The 20,922-nt window shown below is 38.1% G+C and overlaps 1 protein-coding gene across 1 annotated transcript in view; it reads left to right on the top strand.

The window, feature by feature from the left end:
* Nucleotides 1-20,922, top strand: part of COL19A1 (collagen type XIX alpha 1 chain) — a gene marked incomplete at both ends in the record, with an annotated part of 357,838 nt that overhangs the window by 40,520 nt on the left and 296,396 nt on the right. The window contains 5 exons of the mRNA XM_081251264.1: nucleotides 1,997-2,120; nucleotides 4,377-4,652; nucleotides 8,896-8,976; nucleotides 12,690-12,815; nucleotides 13,866-13,928. Of these exons, the coding sequence (XP_081107390.1) occupies nucleotides 1,997-2,120; nucleotides 4,377-4,652; nucleotides 8,896-8,976; nucleotides 12,690-12,815; nucleotides 13,866-13,928 (670 nt within the window). The remainder of the gene's footprint in view (nucleotides 1-1,996; nucleotides 2,121-4,376; nucleotides 4,653-8,895; nucleotides 8,977-12,689; nucleotides 12,816-13,865; nucleotides 13,929-20,922) is intronic.

Below are 20,922 nucleotides of genomic sequence, written 5' to 3'. Positions count from 1 at the left end.
CAGACATATACATTCTTAGAAGATGGGAAGCAGTGGGGTCACAGGCAGCAGAGACGAGGAAGTTAGAACCTCGGAACTGCTGGGCGGGGTGCTGCCGGCACGTGGGCTGGGGTACCTCCCCGGGCACGGGAGAGGCTCATCCCGGGGAGTCACCAGCCAGCCTCTGTGGAGGCTGGAGAGGGTGTGTGTGTGTGTGTGTGTGTGTGTGTGTGTGTGTGTGTGTGTGTGTGTGTGTGTGTGTGTGTGTGTGTGTGTGTGTGTGTGTGTGTGTGTGTGTGTGTGTGTGTGTGTGTGTGTGTGTGTGTGTGTGTGTGTGTGTGTGTGTGTGTGTGTGTGTGTGTGTGTGTGTGTGTGTGTGTGTGATGAAAATGAGGCCCCAGTTTGCCTCCTCTTTCTTCAGCCAGCCAGACAAGAGCTGAGAGCCAGAAAGCCTCCAGACTGGAGGTAAGCAGGTTAGTGAAGAAGGTAAAACTAGAGTTTATATATATTTAGAGGCAGACCTCCTTTTATTCTGTTTCACTTTATTGCACTTCATAGATACTGGATTTTTTACAAATTGAAGGTTTGTGGCAACCCTGGGTTGTCAGGTGATGGTTAGCATATTTCTTCTTAGCAGTAAAGCGTTTTAAAATTTAAGGTATGTACGTTTTTAGATATAATGCTGTTGCACATGGAATAGAGTACAGCATAGTGTAAACACAACTTTTATACACACTGGAAAACCAAAAAATTCGTGTGACTCACTTTATTGTGATATTCACTTTATTCCAGTGAGCTGGCCCCAAACCTGCAATATCCCTGAGGTATGCTTATGTACATATACCTACATTTATACACTATATACGTAAGTGTGTGTGTGTGTGCGTGCACGTGCGCGCACGTGAATTTAACCAACTAAGAACTTTAGGCCAGCATAGCTTTTTTTTTTCATATTTGTTCCTGATTTCCCTACCACTTGTGACTTTTTCTCTTTAACACAAAGTGTAAAACCAAAGTTTCAGAATTCTCCATGAGTTTGGCTGTCAGTTTCAGTGGACCTTCGTGTGATATTCCCAGTGAGTAGTTACCATCTCAATGTATGATGTTTTATTTATATAAACAACTTCTGGCTATGTTAGTTCTTAAGAGAATTCTTACCTACTACTCCTCATGATTTTTTAAAAGAAAAGCAAGATTCCTGCCTTGCAGAGTTTTTACATACAATGCAGATAACTTTAAAAGTCAACTTGGAGGAATGTATCTCTCCATATTTTCCAATGAAAGTCTAAATATGATTCATGTTCATGGTGATTTTTTTTCCCGAAGTTTCTTCATGGATCCAGTGAGACCAGTATTTGAAACAAGGTTGAGGCAGAAGCATATTTGTACTGTCTTTAGGCTTCTCTCTGCTACCTAGAAATAATTTACTTATTTTCTGTAAGAATAAAAAATAAGCTAAAATGTCTTTATTATATTTAGTTTCAGTCCTAAATTGATACGTACTAGGAAATCAGAATTAGGAGTTCATTTTGCAAGGGTTTAATATGACAAAAGTTCTTTGGAAATATACATTTAATTGCTAGCAGTGTTCTTTGAAATGCTCTGTACTTCTGTCTACCGATAAAGCCTAGGGGTACTATTTATTTCCTTTATAAATGTCTACTGTTTGCCAGACTGCAGTGAATTCTGAGTTTCTGTTGGAACATCTTGTTCAGTAAATGAATATCACCCCATAGTACTATAGTCTAGTCACTCGCTTTTACACACCTCAAGCTTTAACAACACCTTCCCGGGAAATTTTTTAAAAGGGAAAGAACAAGGATACGAATTCCATAGGTAAAAGTAGACGTGGATGCGTCCATGTATGCATTTGGTAGAATGCTGTAAACGTGCATAATGAATTCTAAATTCATTGAGAAAATGTGAATAAGATGTTGTGTTGCAGAGACCTTCATACTGAGATTTTCTGTCCTTGCCTTCAGTTTTTTCACGATGGTTCTTTGTTGTTCTCCCACAGTAAGGTGTTTCCCAAAGGCCTTCCTGAGGAGTTTGCCATAGCAGCCGTGTTTCGGGTACGAAGAAGCACCAAAAAGGAACGGTGGTTTCTGTGGCAGGTTTTAAACCAGCAGAATATGCCACAGGTAAGGAACCGGAGAGATGTACTGATCTGTGTCCTCTGGTGGGATTAGGCCAGGTGAATCTTGGAACTGTGGGCATAAATTTGGGAGCAGACCTCATGCATGACTGTTCTGTCTTTTAGAGGAATCATCCACAGGGAAATGCAAGTATTCTCAGAGTTAGAAAGATCTTGCTGAGATTTGTAATGGGAGAGCCTGGTGGGTGAGGCAAGATTAGTTTGTTTTCTGTTTTTGTTTTGTTTTTCTGTTTGTTTTTTTCTACTAGATTCCTTTTTTTTTTTTTTTTTTTGCGGTACGCAGGCCTCTCACTGTTGTGGCCTCTCCCATTGTGGAGCACAGGCTCCGGATGCACAGGCTCAGCGGCCATGGCTCACGGGCCCAGCCGCTCCACGGCATGTGGGATCTTCCCAGACCGGGGCACGAACCTGTGTCCCCTGCATTGACAGGCAGACTCTCAACCACTGCGCCACCAGGGAAGCCCTAGATTCCTAATTTTGTCTGAAGACACTCTAACTACCCTCCCTTTACAACTGCTTCATTGACACCAAGACCACTCACTGACGACTTCTTCATTTCCTATTATTTCTGATATTATACATCATTTTAAAGCTGTTCATTGTTTCCTCTGAGAATCCTTAGTGAATTAAGAGATGAGATACAAATATTGATTCCACCAATAAAAATAATTGAACACATGCTAGATGCTAGTTAGTGACAAAGATAAGAGACTGGCAAAGCGTGATTCCTTTTCTCAGGGAGCACATAGGTCTGGGGTTGCCATATATGAGAACAGCCTATTGGAGCACGAGCACAAGGTGAAAGTGTGGTGGCCGAGGACAGCTCGGAGTTGGGTGGGGACGGTGCGAGCATGGAAAGGACGGCTCCCCCAGATGGGACACGAGAAGAACAGGGGTCTAGGAATACTTGTGGGAGCTGTGGCATTTGGGCAGAAAGGAGGGGACACAGGTGCTCCAGGGAGGGGAGGTAAACATCACAATTACTCATGGGCACCATCCATCTGTGTTTATTTCTGTACCTATCCATTGAAATGTTTTTCATTTCACTGGTCTTTTAATATGTTATTATATAGTCACAGTATTAAGATGGAAATATGACTTGAACAGAAAGAGCATGTCCTCTATGAAAATGTATTTTCTTTGCACCATGCAAAGCACCAAAGGTTAAAGAAGTTGATCTCAGTTTCCATGCTAAGAGAAGTGATTATTTCTTATTGTTTTTAAATTAGTAACATTTAATTCTTGAATCACTCATACAGAATTATATATATACTTACACACACACACACACACACACACACACACACTCCTAGATGTCCTCTCAAGAAAGGAGCATATTACATTCACCAGATATCCCATATTTAAACCATTTTTGTAGCTGGTTGTTTGCTGTTCTTATATGTTAACAAATCCAATGGACACAAGTATCATCTAAAATATTTTACTGAGTGCCTCAGTTCTACTAACATGCAGCTTGAGTTTTTTTTCAATTATTTTTTTATTGGAGTATAATTGCTTTACAGTGTTGTGTTAGTTTCTGATGTACAACAAAGTGAATCAGCTATATGTATACATATATCCCTATATCCCCTTCCTCTTGAGCCTCCCTCCTACCTTCCCTATCCCACCCCTCTAGGTGGTCACAAAGCACCAAGCTGAGCTCCCTATGCTATGCACCTGCTTCCCACTAGCTATCTATTTTACACATGGGAGTGTATATATGTCAATGCTACTCTCTCAATTCATCCCACCCTCCACTTCCCCGCTGTGTCCACAAGTTCGTTCTCTATGTCTGCGTCTCTTTTTCTGCCCTGCAAATAGGTTCATCTGTACCATTTTTCTAGATTCCATATATATGCGTTAATATTCGATATTTGTTTTTCTCTTTCTGACTTACTTCACTCTATATGACAGACTTTAGGTTCACCCACATCACTACAAATGACCCAATTTTGTTCCCTTTTATGGCTGAGTAATATGCCATGGTATCTATGTACCACATCTTCTTTATCCATTCCTCTGTCGATGGGCACTTAGGTTGCTTCCATGTCCTGGCTATTGTGAATAGTGCTGCAGTGAACATTGTGGTGCCTGACTCTTTTTGAATTATGCTTTTCTCAGGGTATATGCCATGTAGTGGGATTGCTGGGTCATATGGTAGCACTTTGAGTTTTGATTTGTGTACTTTAATAATTTTAAAAACTGAATTTCAAACATTTAAAGATCATTTGCATTTTTGCAGGTTTCTATAGTAGTTGATGGTGGAAAGAAGATGGTGGAATTTATGTTCCGAGCTGTGGAGGGAGATGTGTTGAACTACATTTTTAAAAATCGAGAACTCCGTCCTTTGTTTGATCGTCAGTGGCATAAACTTGGCTTCAGTATACAATCCCGGGCCATTTCGGTCTATACGGACTGTAACTTAGTTGCAAGCCGGCATATTGATGGGAAGGGCACTGTGGACTTCCACGGAAGGACTGTTATTGCGACCCGAGCTTCAGATGGCAGGCCTGTGGACGTGAGTTGTGAACTAGTAACATTTATAAATTAAAATAAAATATCTTATTAAAACCTTTTTCCTTTAATAACTGTATAAGATATTCCCTTCTCAACACTGTTTAAATTAATTTGCTATCAGATGTGTGAAGCATAGCTATGTATTTCCAACTATATATATATATATTTTTGTGTGTGTGTATGTGATACGCGGGCCTCTCACTGTTGTGGCCTCTCCCGTTGCGGAGCACAGGCTCCGGATGCGCAGGCTCAGCGGCCATGGCTCACGGGCCTAGTTGCTCCGCGGCATGTGGGATCCTCCCGGACCGGGGCACAAACCCATGTCCCCCACATTGGCAGGCGGACTCTCAACCACTGCGCCACCAGGGAAGCCCTCCAACTATATTTTTACATATATTATTTTCTATCTATTTTCACCCATTTTTCTCTAGCCTGTGAATTTAAAAGAACTAGGTTATGCCTTGAAAAATAAGGTTATTAAAATTAAATGTTAGTAAAAATTGAAAATATTATACAAAAGTAAGCTTGGTCTAAGTTCTTATGTCTTGAATAGAAAGGACTGGAAAAAGATGAAATTTAAGTTAAATGGTTCCAAATTATCTGGTGTTTTCATTCAAGAACAATAGGCTATTTATTCATCCTCAGAATCACAAGTGTTTGTATTGCAGACTATTTTTCATTAGCTTATAATGTTTTTTAGAGTTCTGTTGGACTGAAACACAACAGTAGGTCATTTGGATGAGAACAATTGTCTAGTAAAACCCTTTCAGATGAAAAGTTTCTTTAAAAATTATATTTGATGCTCACATGGTACAGATTTATTATTAATTTCCCAAAGGCCTATAATCTTTAAAAAGGGGGATATATCTAAATTTGATGACTTCACATTTTCTTATGGGTGGAATGATGGGAAAACCCATAAAAATAATCTGAATGCAGGACACCAATAGGAATTGTTAACGCAAAGCCCTTAACAGTTCAGTTTTGTTTCAAAAGTACGGTTCTGTGCACATACATGTTTGGCCAGCATATTATTTCTAAAGGCCCCTGTGGAAGGCATCAGTGATAGATGACAGATAGATAGATAGATATTACATATGTGTGTGTGTGTGTATATATATATATATATATCTCCAATAAAATATTATTTTTAAACTGTCTTCTCTTAGACACAATGAACAAATCAGTGAGAATGTCATAACTAGGGTTCAGTGATGATTATCAAAATACCCCAGAGCAGGAGAAGCCAATTCTGGACATAAGACATCATGGCATCAGGGAGAGTGAGCTTGGTTGGGGATCAGACAGATGCGACTGTAAATCCTAGCTCATCCACTTAACTTTTATTATCTGCTAATTTATCTTGCTCACTCTTAATTTATCTGAGTCTCGGTATCCTAAATTATAAAATAATATTGGTAGACTTACTAGTTATAATTGCATAGCATATGTGCCATAGTGCATAGTATGTGGTCAGTTTTCTGTGTATTCATTTATTTATTTAGGGCCAGACATGCCATTCAACCATGGCATAAAAGAGCGGAAAACAACAACAACAAAGTCTGCTCCTCTCTCAGAGATCTTAAAGGCTCAGTCTGTGTCAGAAAGATGGATCAAGTCTGTGTCAGTAAATAGTGGCTGCCAATAATAATCACAGTATTAATTGTAATGGCAACAGTCCTAGACAGACCTTTCAGAAAGGTCTTTTCAGAGTCAAGGGAGGAAGTGGAGTCCAGCAGCTAAACCTCAGAGGTGTGACTTCCAGCAGTGGGTGGAGTGTAGGTAGACGGGAGGTGATCTTCAGGGAATTCTAGTAACAGTAGTAGGGGTGGCGGTAGCCCTTGCTGGAGCACTGGTGTTGACTGGAATCTGATCTCCTGCAGGACTAGCGAGGGCAAAGTGGGGAATGGCAAGAACCAAAGCACATTAGGGTTAAGATATAAATTCATAACCTTTGAGGGAGAGCTGACAGTGAGAGAGGAGCAGGTTATTCCATGAGTGGGGTCCTGACTCCAAGCTCCCATCTGAAGGTTGAGTGCTGTGTCCTGTGTCTAATTACCTTTTTACTCAAGGGAACAACCTGAGGCTGAAGAATATCACTGTGAGTCCTGATGAAAAGCCACAATGGGAAAATTATAGTCTTACAACACTTTCATAGTTTAATGTGGAATCTTAGTTCACTTAAGAAATAATATTAGGGCTTCCTTGGTGGCACAGTGGTTGGGAGTCCGCCTGCCGATGCAGGGGACACGGGTTCGTGCCCCGGTCCGGGAAGATCCCACATGCCGCGGAGCAGCTGGGCCCGTGAGCCACGGCCGCTGCGCCTGGGCATCCAGAGCCTATGCTCTGCAACGGAAGAGGCCACAACAGTGAGAGGTCCGTGTACCGCAAAAAAAAGAAATAATATTAAAGCCATGTCACGATGATGGAGCTTTTAGAGGAGAGAGTCACTGTTTAAGTTAAACAAACAAATAAAATACATATTTTATTTTTTTAAGATTCTTGGTCCTACTAAAACTCTAAGTAAACTCATTTTTTTATCATCTCCATGCAAGCTCTGTGATTTGTAAGATCTGTTGTAATGTGAAAATGTTTTGTTTATTCAGAAAGTAAGTTATCAAAAAAACCTTCTAATGATTAGGTTTTATTTTATATATACTACCTGTGTGCTTTTGTGCAGAGAAATAGGTGACAAAACTGATAAAAGGATTTTTTTTTTAATCCTGTGTGACAGGGTCAGTGCATTCTCATTCTAAAGCACTATGTCAGTGAAGGATTCTAAAGCAACTAATGAATTAAAAAAGCATAATTAAACTAGGCTGATTGTAGTTTCAGTGTCATGGGTACTTTATTAGGTTCTAATCCATGAAAAATTGATCATCTTCAGTTAAGTAAAATAATTCATATGAAGGCCCTAGCACAGTGGATGATACGTAATAGAATTTCAGTATTTATTGACTATTTAGATAACAGTGTTGATGATAAATTAGTTTTAGTTAAGGAGAAAATTAATTGGAGTCTCTACATTCTTCATTCTCCATAATGGGTATGTTACTGCCTGGTGTTTCATTAGACTATGTAAGACAGTGTATTTAAACTTTATAAATAAAAGTTTACTTCAATAACCTTGCAAAAAGTTATAGAAGAGAAATCATTAAGTTTCATTTCATCTCAGAATTTTGCATTGGCTGCAAATCTTAGGCTGCTCATGAATCCAAAAGATGTCTGGAATTCTTAATGCTTTCTATGCGCTGAATTGATTTTGTTCATCTCAGTGTAGAGTAATAGTTACAGCTTTTCCCCTCCTTTCTTGCTTTTTTGGTGTTGGGTTAGAGATTCAGAGCTAACCTCAGATATCTGCTTTCTATTATCATAGGATTATTATATTATTATAGTTGGGTCTCACTATAGAAAGTACTTACTGACCTCAAAGAAATACATAATCTAGCTCTGTTACATTAGGAGACAGAGAAAGATGGGGAAAGAGGAGAGAGAGAGAAAGAGAGAGAAAGGTGGGGAGGAGAAGGGGAAGGAAAGAGGTTGTTCCTGACCTATATTATATGTCAGATCATCATAAGATTATTAATTAAATTATTAAATTTACAACCACAAACTAATTTGAAGCAGCCTCTCTGTGCATCTGTCATACTGAAATTTTGTCAATAGTCTGTACCATTTACTTTCTCTGATGTGATTGTTTGATCTTGCACTTGAAGACATGATTGTACTTTCCTGAAACTACTTTTAATTTCATGTCCAAATGCCAACAAATGTGGATTTGCTGAGCAAGTAGAAGAATCAATTATTTTTGTAAAACTACTGTGAGTGTTGCTCAGGAGTATGCCATGTAACAAAATCCATAGGTATTAGACAGTATCCATGAAAAATAGATAAAAACTAAATACCTTTTTTTCTTCTTATCATAGTGCATTACCTTTCTTTAATTAAATACTTCTTTTTGATGGTTTGAAACAAGGAGCAAAGATCTGCAATTGCTCTATTACTTGATTTCCTTTACATATAGATTTATCTCAACAGCCAAATCCATATCTGTTTCTCAAATGGTCCATAAAATCATGAATCCTAAATTAAATAAAACCCAAAATATCTGCCAGTGATTTATTTGTATAAATATTAGCTTCTTTTTTTCTTTCCAGTTAAATTACCATCGTTCTCAAATGCCTAAATGTGATTTTCAAAAAGAAAAATACTAATGATATATCTTATTACTAATTTTTTAATAGGTTGAAATTCACCAACTTCAAATCTACTGTAACTCGAACTTCATAGCTCAAGAAACGTGTTGTGAGATATCAGACCCTAAGGTAAGCTCAGTTTCTAGTGTGTGAAGACTGTAGAAGGCCAGTTGCCTGGGCTGCAGAGCCACGTGTAGGGCAGCACTGAACGTCTTCTCTTGAAGCCAGGCGAGCAAACAGTTCCAAGCGAGAGACCCCTCATGGGGCTGTCCCATCGTCTCTTGTCACAATTTTAATCCCAGTGCTTCAGCTTGAACTTCAGGAAAGATATGGCCTCACTTTGGACTCCACATGAGTAAAAGAGAATTTATGCCTTTCTCGCTAAATCACACTCTGACGGTAGCATCAGCATTTTCCAGTTACAGGGGTTTTATGTCTGTGATCATACATTATTCTTACTCACTTCCCTCTCCTAGCCATCACCCTTCCTGGCCAGTATTCCTTTGTGAGAGATTTTTCACCTGCATCTTCCCCTCTCCTCTTACCGCCCTGGTCCACCTTTACCTCATGCCTGGATCGTCGCATTATTGTGTCATCCACCTTCCCTGTCCCCACATAGCCAGAATAAGTCTCTGCATCACTGCTTTGTAGGTTCATTTACCTTCTTCCACTAAACATCTGTTATTCAGAAACGCTGATCTTCTAGATGTTGTGCTAAGGAACAAGGCTGGCTGACGTGAATAAGACACATTCCCGGTCCTCTGCTCATCTCACCTCAAAGACTTTGGTTACTCCCTGTTTGCAACAAATTAGAACTTCAGTTTCTTAGTCTCTCATTCTTAATATTCTCAACCTAACTCTACAGCTATTACTTTCTTGTACCAACCTTCTATTTAAAAAAACCCACTAAATTCAGTACTTTCTGTATCTTTTATTGCAATGGTCATGTGTGTGTCTTATATTATTAGATATAGTTGTATTTTTAATTTATTCAACTACCTTTTAAACTCATTGAGGGGAATTCTACTTTTGTACCCTTCTTTTATGATTAGTGCTTTGTTTGTAAAAGATGTCAAAACATTGTTTCTTGACTTGTTGACTGGTGTTTGAAAGGGATTAATTCTGAAGTCTTACAGAAAGAACATAGGAAAAGTAAAATTAAAAAGTGAAAATGTTATTCATTGGGTCAGATTTCCCAGAAGTTCTAAACTTACCATTGAAAATTGTAAGAAGATGTATCCATAGTTTAGTAGTTCAAAAATATTTTTAACTTCTATTCCTCACTTTGGGTAGTAGAATAATAATGTGATCAACTGACTCAAAGCATAACTAAGTCTGTAAAAATTATATGTTTTGCTAACGTAACTTGGTTTTATAAAGCATATCTCCAACCTAGTTTATGGCTCTCATTGCAAGGAAAGCCAGCCAAATATCTTTCTATAAATATCTGAAAAGGTAATTTAGAATGCCAATCTACAGACTTGAAATACCTAGACTTCCTGGAGGCACACATTTAAATCTTGAAGATGTGAATTCTCCAGAAGTTTTTCTTTAATTAATTATGCTTCTTTTATGTGAGAGCTTTTAAAATACGTATTTTCCCTGATTGAAAAGTAACAACATGATGTTTTGAGGTACCTAAATATTATACTCTTGACCAATAGTCACTCCAACTTGAATTATGAGAAAACTGTTTAAGGAAATAGGTGATGGATTCGATGGAGTGGCTTGATAATTAAAAGTGGTGACATGACCCCACACATCATGAAAAAAAAATTTTAAATCATGTTTGAAAAAGATTTGGTTTTAAAGAGTAGAAAATAAGGTAGGACATCATCTCCAACCTTGAAAAAACATAACAAAAGACCGCTTATTTTCCAGCTGATAAGTATTTGGGGGCGGACATCACCATTCTGTTAATCGTTAACAGGAAATGGATATATGCTATATTTACATTTAACGGAAATATATATTTTGGAAGGTAAATAGTTATATAAAAGATATTTAAGTGCATCTGCTATAATTTTGGCATCAACTATATTTTTTGAAAAATATTTGAACTCAGCAAATTTTAATGTACTTGCTTAAAAATCTGATTTTGTCCTGTAATTTCAAATCAGACCTCCTTTCTGTTAATAATATTTTATAGCATATTTCAAAAGCGAAATTTATTCAGGATAATCTATAAATATATTTCTTTGCTGCTATTAATTAGGGTTTCTCTTTCTGAAGCAGTCATATTTCATGACTACAGACCTAGACAGAATGAAGAATAAATAGGAAGAGAAGAGAAAATCAGCAACATTTGTTGAAAATAAAGGAGAAAGATGATTAAAATTTTGAGGGCTAATTAACTAAATATGTGTCATATCAAAGCCAGAGGTTTATGAAGCAGGGGATCCTTACTTGTACATCTTATGTTCTCTGTAGGCACTTTTTGGAAAGTGTGAGAAGTTTTATAGTGAAGCCTGAGACATGCTTTTAAAGTCTTAAAGTAGTGAATCAGTTATCCAGAGCAAAACTGTGAGCTCGGAATAGGTCTTGATTATCTAACTGAATCCATGGGGCACGGGGCAGGAACTGGCTGTAAAATCATATCAAATCATATGAGATAAATGGATCGTTTTGGTGATAATCTTGCATGTTTCATTCTAATGTAATTTTTAGACTTGTGGACTTGGAAACTTATGACGATAACTAGACAGCTAATCATTAAATCTGCAGAGAGTAAATGTGATAGAACTAGTGGTAAAGACGGGAAACTAGTCCCAGTTTTTCTGGGAGCTATTTTTCTTACTGTGTTTACTGTGCTCACAAGCATTAGAATGCTACACACTTTTTCAAAATATTATTTTGTTTGACAAGTTACGTGTGTTTACTTTATAAAATTTGGAAAATACAGCCAACTGCATAGAAGAAAATAAATATCAACCATGATCTCATCACAATAAATAACCACAGACAATATTTTAATTTTGTATCCTGACAATATTTTTCCAGGCATATATAATTTGTAGTATATAAAGTAATGTGTGAACACTTCCCCCTAAAATGCAAATATAGAGATGTGAAATTGCAAATTTATGAAACTGCAAATTCAGAGTTACAAACCGTGGTAAGGACTCTGGTAAATGATATTGAGAGGAAAGGATGCGTTTATCTTCTTCAGACGGCCATCTGGATTTATTTTTTGACAGAAAAAAAGTTCATTGCTTTGTAACCAAATTTCACTTCATGTGGCCGTCCCCACATGTTCTGAACACACTGGATAAGTTATAAAAGTCATAACTTGTCTGTTACAGTGGAGACTTTTGAATAAAGAGCAATGGACTGGAATAAGATACACATACTTTGATTAAATACATACTACCTTAGAGCATAAAAAGCATTTATTTTCTACTTTTACATGCCTTTATAATCATCTTCTTGAAATAAACAATGTTTTAAAAGTTCAAATTATGTTCTTTTATTTTAAAATTTGTTCCCAAAACACATATACCAATGTTATTTGTATAAAGTATTTTATTGTAACAATTGTAATTCTTGTAAACGTTTGATATTACTGTACTTGTCATAAAGTCACCTATAATAGCTTTAGAATTTCTCACCAAAACCAACAGTTTAATGCATTTCTAGTGTGTTGTCAGTGTAATAAAAACGTAGGGGTCTAGTGAAAGGGCAAAGTCATTATGGACTTTCACAGGTTGGTGTCAACCTTTGCTTATTAGAAGGAAGTTCTTGCAAGAAACTCCAGTCATGTCTAGTTTGGTGAGAGTCAGTGCTGGGAATGTCACCATGTTTGGAATTGACCCCATATCCTAAAGCCTCTTTCTGGATTTTAGTGCCCAGAGCAGCATGGCTTTGGAAGTACTGCAGCATCATTGGTACCCGCTCATGCCAGTAGAATGTCTGCATTTCTGCCAGTAAAGCAGGAACTTACAGACCAGTGCCAGTGCATTCCAAACAAGGTATGATCCCTTTCACCTGTGCCCACAGGAAAGCCACGCCACACAGTGAGCCAGGCCCTGAGGGTGTGGCCCTGGTCTTGCCCTTTAGTGCTGGTTGAATCAGGTACCTGAGCCTCTCAGTCGCTGGGTGGGTTAAGAGAAGGGGGTTGGGGATAGGATCTCCTGGATTTTGATCTGGAGAGTTCTGAGGCCATCTGACCTCCTTTTCTGGGTAGGAAGTAGAAGAAAATAAAGGGAGGAACCACCTGTACAACAGCTAAGTACAAGGGCATAACACATGCCAGGAATAGGCTTCAATTCTGTGAATTCACAGATGAAGGAAACGCAGTGCCTGCCCTTCAACGCATACCCAAAGATACTCTACATAGTGTGGAGACCGTGTCTGTCCAGTGTCCCCAATATCCACCCAGCTCTCCTTTGTACAGGACGTGCAGAGGAGCTCTGTTATCGCCCAAAGAATTTGTTTTGCTTGCCCCTTCCTGGTGAGGAAGCCTGGGCCCGTTGGGCTACACAAGCGTCTTTTGTGGATGTTAATGGCACTCAGAGGCCTGAGTGATCTCTGGACGGCTTTCCTCTACACCAGTACAAAGGGAGGGGAAACTTGCCCCAGCTTCTAGAGCAGAAGGTCCCTGGCACCATGACCTGATGCATGCTTAGGCTTAGAGCATCCTGCACCACTTCCCTTCCTGGCTGGAGTAGCAGGGAGGAGGGTGAGGTGGGAGTTTAGAGGAAGCTTACATTTCCTCAAGTGAATAGCCCTGCACAGGAAGCTCCATGCGAAAGGCAAGTACGAGGTGCAGGGTGCATGGAGGAGAGCGTGTGTTCCAGCCCATGGAAGGTCTCGGGGAGGAGGTGATGCTGGCAGGCATTTGGAATAGGGGTTAGTGAGCCTTATGATGAGGGGAGAGGGGCCTCCCAGCGGAGGGACCTGCATCAGCTCCCAGGAGAGCAAAGCTTTGTCTTACTATTGTCAGCTTCTTATTTACAGACTATGTGTTTTTAGTTCAATGTGACAGAATATTTGATAACACAAAATTCATTTCTGCTCAGGGAGAAGCAGGATTACTGGGAGTTCCAGGCTCACCTGGACAGAAGGGGGACAAAGGAGAGCAGGTAAGACACCAGCTACTGCTGTCGGGACAAAAGAGGATTCATCCAAAAGTGACTTCACAATTGGGTCCACCTCATTTTTCTGTGTCCCATACAAATGCACATTTCTGTGAAAGGCTATCGAGGGCTGTATTTAAGTGCTGATCACTGAAATAAGGAAGACTATATTGGCATGTAAGTCTGCTTTTGCATTCCGACTGGAAGGCTGGCCTAAAATATACCTGTAAACCACAAGCAAAATTGTGAAGCAAGAAAGTGTCTTTTAGTTGGGCTCTAGCCTTCTTTAGCATTTTCTTCTCCAGATACGTGACAAACTCCTGTTTTTCTGTCTGCTGATAGGTCTCCACTGAAGGTTCTTCCCCACCCTTTATTCATACAGCTTACCTTTGTTGAGCACCTGCTCTGCGTAAGGCCTACTGCTGGGCGTTAGAGCGGATAGAAGGAATAGGCTATGTTCCGGGATTTTACATCTGGAAGGAGATAGAAGACCTTACAAGGCCACACCAGTTAGGTGCTATAGGAGGGTTGCAGGGGCCCTGAGGTAACAGTCTTGGGGAGACTGGGGAGAGAGTTTGCTGGAGAAGATGGTGGGTGAGCTGGACCTGTGCATATCTGAGTCTAGCCAGGATCCATGCTTTTCCTTTCTCCCTGTCCTTCTCAAAATGGAACTGTCTATTCCCCACTCTTTGAGTCATTTAGTAACCATTTCTTAAATTGAAGTATAGTTAATTTACCATGTTGTGTTAGCTTCAGGAGTACAGCAAAGTTATTCAGCGATATATATATATATATATATATATATATATATATATATATATATATATATATAACTGAATCTATATATATAAGTATATTCTTTTTCAGATTCTTTTCAATTATAGATTATTACAAGACACTGAGTGTAGTTCCCTGTGCTATACAGTAGGTCCTTGTTGGCTATCTGTTTTATATGTAGTAGTGTGTATATGTTAATCCCATCTCCCTCTGGTAACCATAAGTTTGTTTTCTATGAGTCACATCTTTTGTTAGCTAACTAGGTAGATTAATTCCTGCTAAGGTTAGGAGTTGATTATGTTCTTACTATCTTTCCAAGGTAGAACAGATTTAAATTCTTTTTCATGCCTTAACTTGGAAGTCCATGGTTCTAAATTATTTATATAATCTACATGGACTCCTTATTTTAAAAGGTAAGAGACTGAAGTTTGTGAAATGACTGATCCCTCAAAGTTGCACAGCAAGCTTCAACCAAGCCATCCTTGGTCTTTTGACTCCCAAAGGAGGGTCCACCATTGTACCTTCCATGGGAACTTCTGGCACCTAAGCAAGTGCTTGAGAAGAAATGTTTGGGTTTGGGATGGGCATTTATTTTTGCCCTTGAGATCACACTTGTTTATTTTTGCTTTTATTACTTTTGCTTTTGGAGACATATTCAAAAAAATTATCACCAAGATATATGTTGAGGGGATTACTGCCTATGTTTTCTTCTAGGAGTTCTATGGTTTCAGATCTTACGTTCAAGTCTTTAATCCATTTTGGGTTAATTTTTTTGTATGGTATAGGATAGTGGTCAAGTTTCATTCTTCTTTGCATGTGGCTCTGCAGTTTTCTCAGCACTCACTATTTATTTATTTAAAAAATTGTTTTATTTTGTACTGAAGTATAGTTGATTTACAGTGTTGTGTCAGTTTCAGGTGTACAACAAAGTGATTCAGTTATCTATATATATTCTTTTTCAGATTCTTTTCCCTTATAGATTATTACAAAATATTGAGTGTAGTTCCACATGCTATACAGTAGGTCCTTGTTGGTTATCTGTTTTATATATAGTATGGTGTACATATTAATCCCAAACTCTTAATTTATCACTCCCTCCTTTCCTCTTTGGTAACATAAGTTTGTTTTCTATGTCTGTGGGTCTATATCTGTTTGCATATAAGTTCATTTGTATCATTCTTTTTTAGATTCCATGTATAATCAATATCATATGATATTTGTCATTCTCTGTAGGCTTACTTCATTTAGTATGATAATCTCTAGGTCCATCCATGTTGCTTCAAATGGCATTATTTCATTCTTTTTTATGGGTATTATTCCATTCTATATATGTACCACATCTTCTTTATCCATTCATCTGTCGATGGACATTTAGGTTGCTTCCATGTCTTGGCTATTGTAAATAGCCAACACTATTTATTGAAGAGGCTATCCTTTCCCCACTATATATTTGTGACTCCTTTGTCATAAATTAATTGACCATATATATGTGGGTTTATTTTTGGGCTCTCTGTTCTGTTCCACTGATATATGTGTCTGTTTTTATGCCAATACCACACTATTTTAATTACTATAAATTTATAATATAGTTTGGAAAGAAGATCCATCTATATGCTACCTATAAAATGCTCACTTTATATGTAAGGACACACACAAACTGAAAGTGAAGGGATTGGAAAAGATATTCCAATCTTTTGCAAATGGAAATCAAAAGAAAGCTGAGTAGCTATACTTACATCAGACAAAATAGACTTCAAACAAGGAATGTAATAAGAGCCAAAGGTGGGTTTTATATAATGATAAAGGGGTCAATCCAACAAGAGGATGTAACATTTGTAAGTATTTGTGCACTTAACCCAGAAGTGCCTAAATATATAAAGCAAATACTAACACTCCTAAAGGGAGAAGTAGTCAGTAATACAATAATAGTAGGAAACTTTAATACCCCATTACATCAATGCATACATCATCCAGACAGAAAATCAATAAGGAAATACTAGCCTTAAATGACAGATGAACCAGATGAACTTAAGAGATACATACAGGGCTTCCCTGGTGGCGCAGTGGTTGAGAGTCCACCTGCCAATACAGGGGACACGGGTTCGTGCCCCGGTCCGGGAAGATCCCACATGCCGCGGAGCGGCTGGGCCCGTGAGCCATGGCCATTGAGCCTGCGCGTCCGGAGCCTGTGCTCCACAACGGGAGAGGCCACAACAGTGAGAGGCCCGTGTACAGCAAAAGAGATATATACAGAACATTCCCTCTGAAAGCAATAGAATATATTCTTCTCAAATATATATGGAACATTTTCTAGAACAGATCATATTTTAGGCCATGAAACAAGTCTTAATGAATTTAAAAGGATTGAAATATATCAAGCATATTTTTCTGACCACAGTGGTATGAAACTAGAAATTAATTATACGAAGGAGACTGGAACATTCACAAATGTAGAGATTAAACAACATGCTACTGGGCAACCAGTGCGTGAAAGAAGAAATCAAAAAAGAAATTAAAAATTACCTTGAGACAAATGAAAATGGAAATATAACATACCAAAATTTGTGGGATGCAACAAAAGCAGTTCTAAGAGAGGAGTTCATAGAGATAAGTGCCTATCTCAAGAAACAATCAGAGGCTCGAATAAAAACCTAACTTTACACCTTCACGAACTAGCAGAAGAAGAACAAATGAAGTCCAAATTTAGTAGAAGGAAGGAAATAAAAATTAGAGCAGAAATAAATGAAATAGAGACTAAAAATACAATGGAGAAGATCAATGAAACTAAGAGCTGGTTTTCTGAAGAGAGAAACAAATTGACAAGCCGATAGCTAGCTAGACTCACCAAGAAAAAAATAGAGGACTCAAATAAACAATAAAAAATGAAAGAGGGCATGGTACAACTGATACCACAGAAATAAAAAAGATTATAATTATTAGAAAATTTATTGTATGCCAAATCTATAAAATATACAAAATGTATCTTAGAATTATAATGTATTACATCATTTCCCATTTATGGTACATTTAAAAAATAATAACATTTGTTTTAACTTCCAGACTACACAAAATTCATAATGGCAAGAGATTTCAGTGGCAAGGCAATGACAGCTGGGATAAAATAAATTGATAATCTACAAAGGAAGGCAAATAATCACTATACTTCCTTTATTGTTTCAGTACATGCACCAGCATTTAATTAAACGAGCATACTCCTTGATGTGCAAATACGACTTCAGATGACCATGGCCATGAATGTGATCAGCTTTTTAAATAAACATGGATGTATTTTTCCTTTTGAGGAGTTGATGAGTACATTTCTGTTCTTATTGTGCTCCGTGATCCTGCAACTTTAATGGGCAGTAAATAAAGATGGCTTTCCATCTGTGTTTGAGTCTTGTATATAAGTTTCATTATTAAAGCAGGTGCACAAAATAGTGCCTGCATAGTTTGAAGATCAAAAGTCATCTTTACTCTAAGGCATATTGAATAGTTGATTTTGTGAAATGATCAGAAGTGCAGTGTTACTAAGGCAACCAGATGTTGTTCTCAAGGTTTCTCTTTTGGTGTGTAAGACCAAAAGAGTATATTTAGGGGCTGTAGGACAGTATATTAGAAGGAGTACCACTCTGGAGCCTGAATCACTTGGGATTGAATTCTGTCCACCTCTTACTTGCTTTGAAAATGATGCTTAATAACACTGAGTCAACAGCTTATTGTGAAGAAGGGATACTTAGTACCAGGAACTGGCACATAGTAGATACTTAGCAAATGTATGTTTCCTCTCCTTTTCTATCCACAGTGTAATTGTTCATGTGTTGAAGGAGAGGTAGAGGTAATCCTTTTAGACTGAGTTTACTTTCATATGTGGTTTGATTAAAACCACACACATCTTCATTTTGTGAAATAATTCCTTAGAATTTTCAATTGATTGAATGTTTTAGGTTATAAAAACCTTGAGTTGTTATATGCCACTTAGAGTAAATACTAATAATTTAATGATAGTGATTTCTTCAAAAGATCACTCAGTGATTTAAGTATTCCATTCAAATCTGTGTCTTTTGTTCCCAATCTTATTTGACAAGACTTTTTTTAGATATAGTGTGCTAGTTTTTGAATTTAATTTTTCTCATTCTCATTTTTCTCATTTTACTTTTGGCCCAATGAGATAAAATGAGAAAAGTTTTGAGAAGACAGTTCCCAAATCTCTTTGCAAATTATATATTACTCATTACAATATTTCTGAAGGTCTTACGTTTTGAGAATCCTTACTGTCATCTGTGGCAGCTTTATAAAGAGCAAATTTTATTATGCCTGTACACTATGAGTTAGACAGCTGTTCTGAATAATCCTGTAAGTAAATCTTGTCCCACCTGGATCAAAACCCACCAATGGCTTCCTATTTCTCTCAAGATAACACTGAAGCTCTAACCACGGGCCACAAGGCTTCCCATAATGTGTAGAGCTCTCCCTACCCCAGTACCCCTACCTATAGTGGCTTCTACACTCTCCCCTTGTTCATGTCTGTTCCAAGGTCTTTGCACCAGGCTACATATACCTGGAATGTTCTTCTAGATATTCACATTTCTCTTTCCTTCACATCATTTAGGCTCTCTCTCATAAATCACTTTAAAATAGAGGCTTCCCTGGTGGCACAGTGGTTAAGAATCTGCCTGCCAATGCAGGGGACATGGGTTCGAGTCCTGATCTGGGAAGATCCCACATGCTGCGGAGCACCTAGGCCTGTGAGCCACAACTGCTGAGCCTGCGCGTCTGGATCCTGTGCTCCGCAACGGGAGAGGCTGCGACAGTGAGAGGCCTGCGCACTGCGATGAAGAGTGGCCCCCTCTCGCTGCAACTGGAGAAAGCCCTCGCACAGAAATGAAGACCCAACACAGCCAAATAAATAAATAAATAAATAAATATAAAAAAAATTGAAAGGCCTCTTCTGACATCTCTCTGTAAAAAGCATCCCTTCATTCCACCTCTATCTTCTTTCTTTTCTTAGCACTTTTATTGTCACTTGACTTGTTATCATTATACCTCTATTTATTCCCCCATTAGAATATGAGTTCAGTGAGCACCATACATAGAACAGCACATAATAGGAGCTAAAAATACGTTGAATGAATGAACATTCTACCACAAGGAAAGTCTAAGTCATCAACTCAGCTGTTTCTAGAACCTGTGAATTCTCTGCCCCAGTTGCCCAGTGGACCTTGCCAAGCAGGGCGAAGAGTCAGTTTGCAGAGAAGGAGCTAGATAAGCTAAATCGTTAAGAACTGTTATATTATTCACTAATGTTCTACTACACTTTTTCCTTTATAAACAAAAGCATTTAAAAAAATTTACATAGTGACCTGATTAGTTTTAGCTTTATGTTACCCACTAGTTAATGATGAATCAGAAATATTTGGAGAAAAGCCACAAGTTTTGGCATGACTTAGTGTTTATTTGCCTATTTTCTCATCCACACTGTGATGCTTCATTAGTCTGATTTACTGCTGCTTTTTTCTTCATAAAGCTTATGACCCCCTCTCATGGAGAAAGGTAGTTTGAGATTCAACCACTGCTTATAAACACATAGCTGTGATGAACATTCTGTATCAGGCCACCCAATCAGAGCATCCTAACCATGCCCTCTGTCCAAGACTAAACTATGGATGACATTATTTGAAATAGTAATTAATACTTTTCTTTCATTTAGACTCAATTGTAATTTTCTGAATCTTTTAATTCCCTTTTCTTAGCAAATGTGGTTAGCAGCCTAATGACTTAGCAACTACATTACTTTCTCAGTTCTTTAATACCCTTGCTAATACCTTCACCCACTTCAGAGTTGAAATTCCCTCAGTTTTATAAAACAGCAGCTCAATTTCAATGTTCCTGAACCTAAGGAGGAGTATGATCTGAGGTCTATTTGGGGAACAATTTTCCAGTTTAGTTTTGTATTATTACCTTCCATATCAAGTTAATTTCCCGAAAAGTGTAGGCTTTATGAAATGATTGCTTTGTAGGTATACTTTTAGAGAAAATCAAAATAATTTAAGATGAAATGTTAACTTACTTGACTGTATAGTCAAAAACTTTGGTATTCTACTATCCCTACTCTCTAATCTCACTGTATGGAAGTTTCCATTTTGAGTGGTCTAGTGTGTTAACCCAGAGATTACTAGTGAATTTCCCTTAATTTTGTTTCCAGTGTGACATTACTCATGTGCCC

This window comes from Mesoplodon bidens, assembly GCF_964165515.1.
Source record: "Mesoplodon bidens genome assembly, chromosome: 12".
NCBI classification, from domain to species: Eukaryota; Metazoa; Chordata; class Mammalia; order Artiodactyla; family Ziphiidae; genus Mesoplodon; species Mesoplodon bidens.
This window is presented reverse-complemented; position numbering and strand designations above follow the sequence as displayed.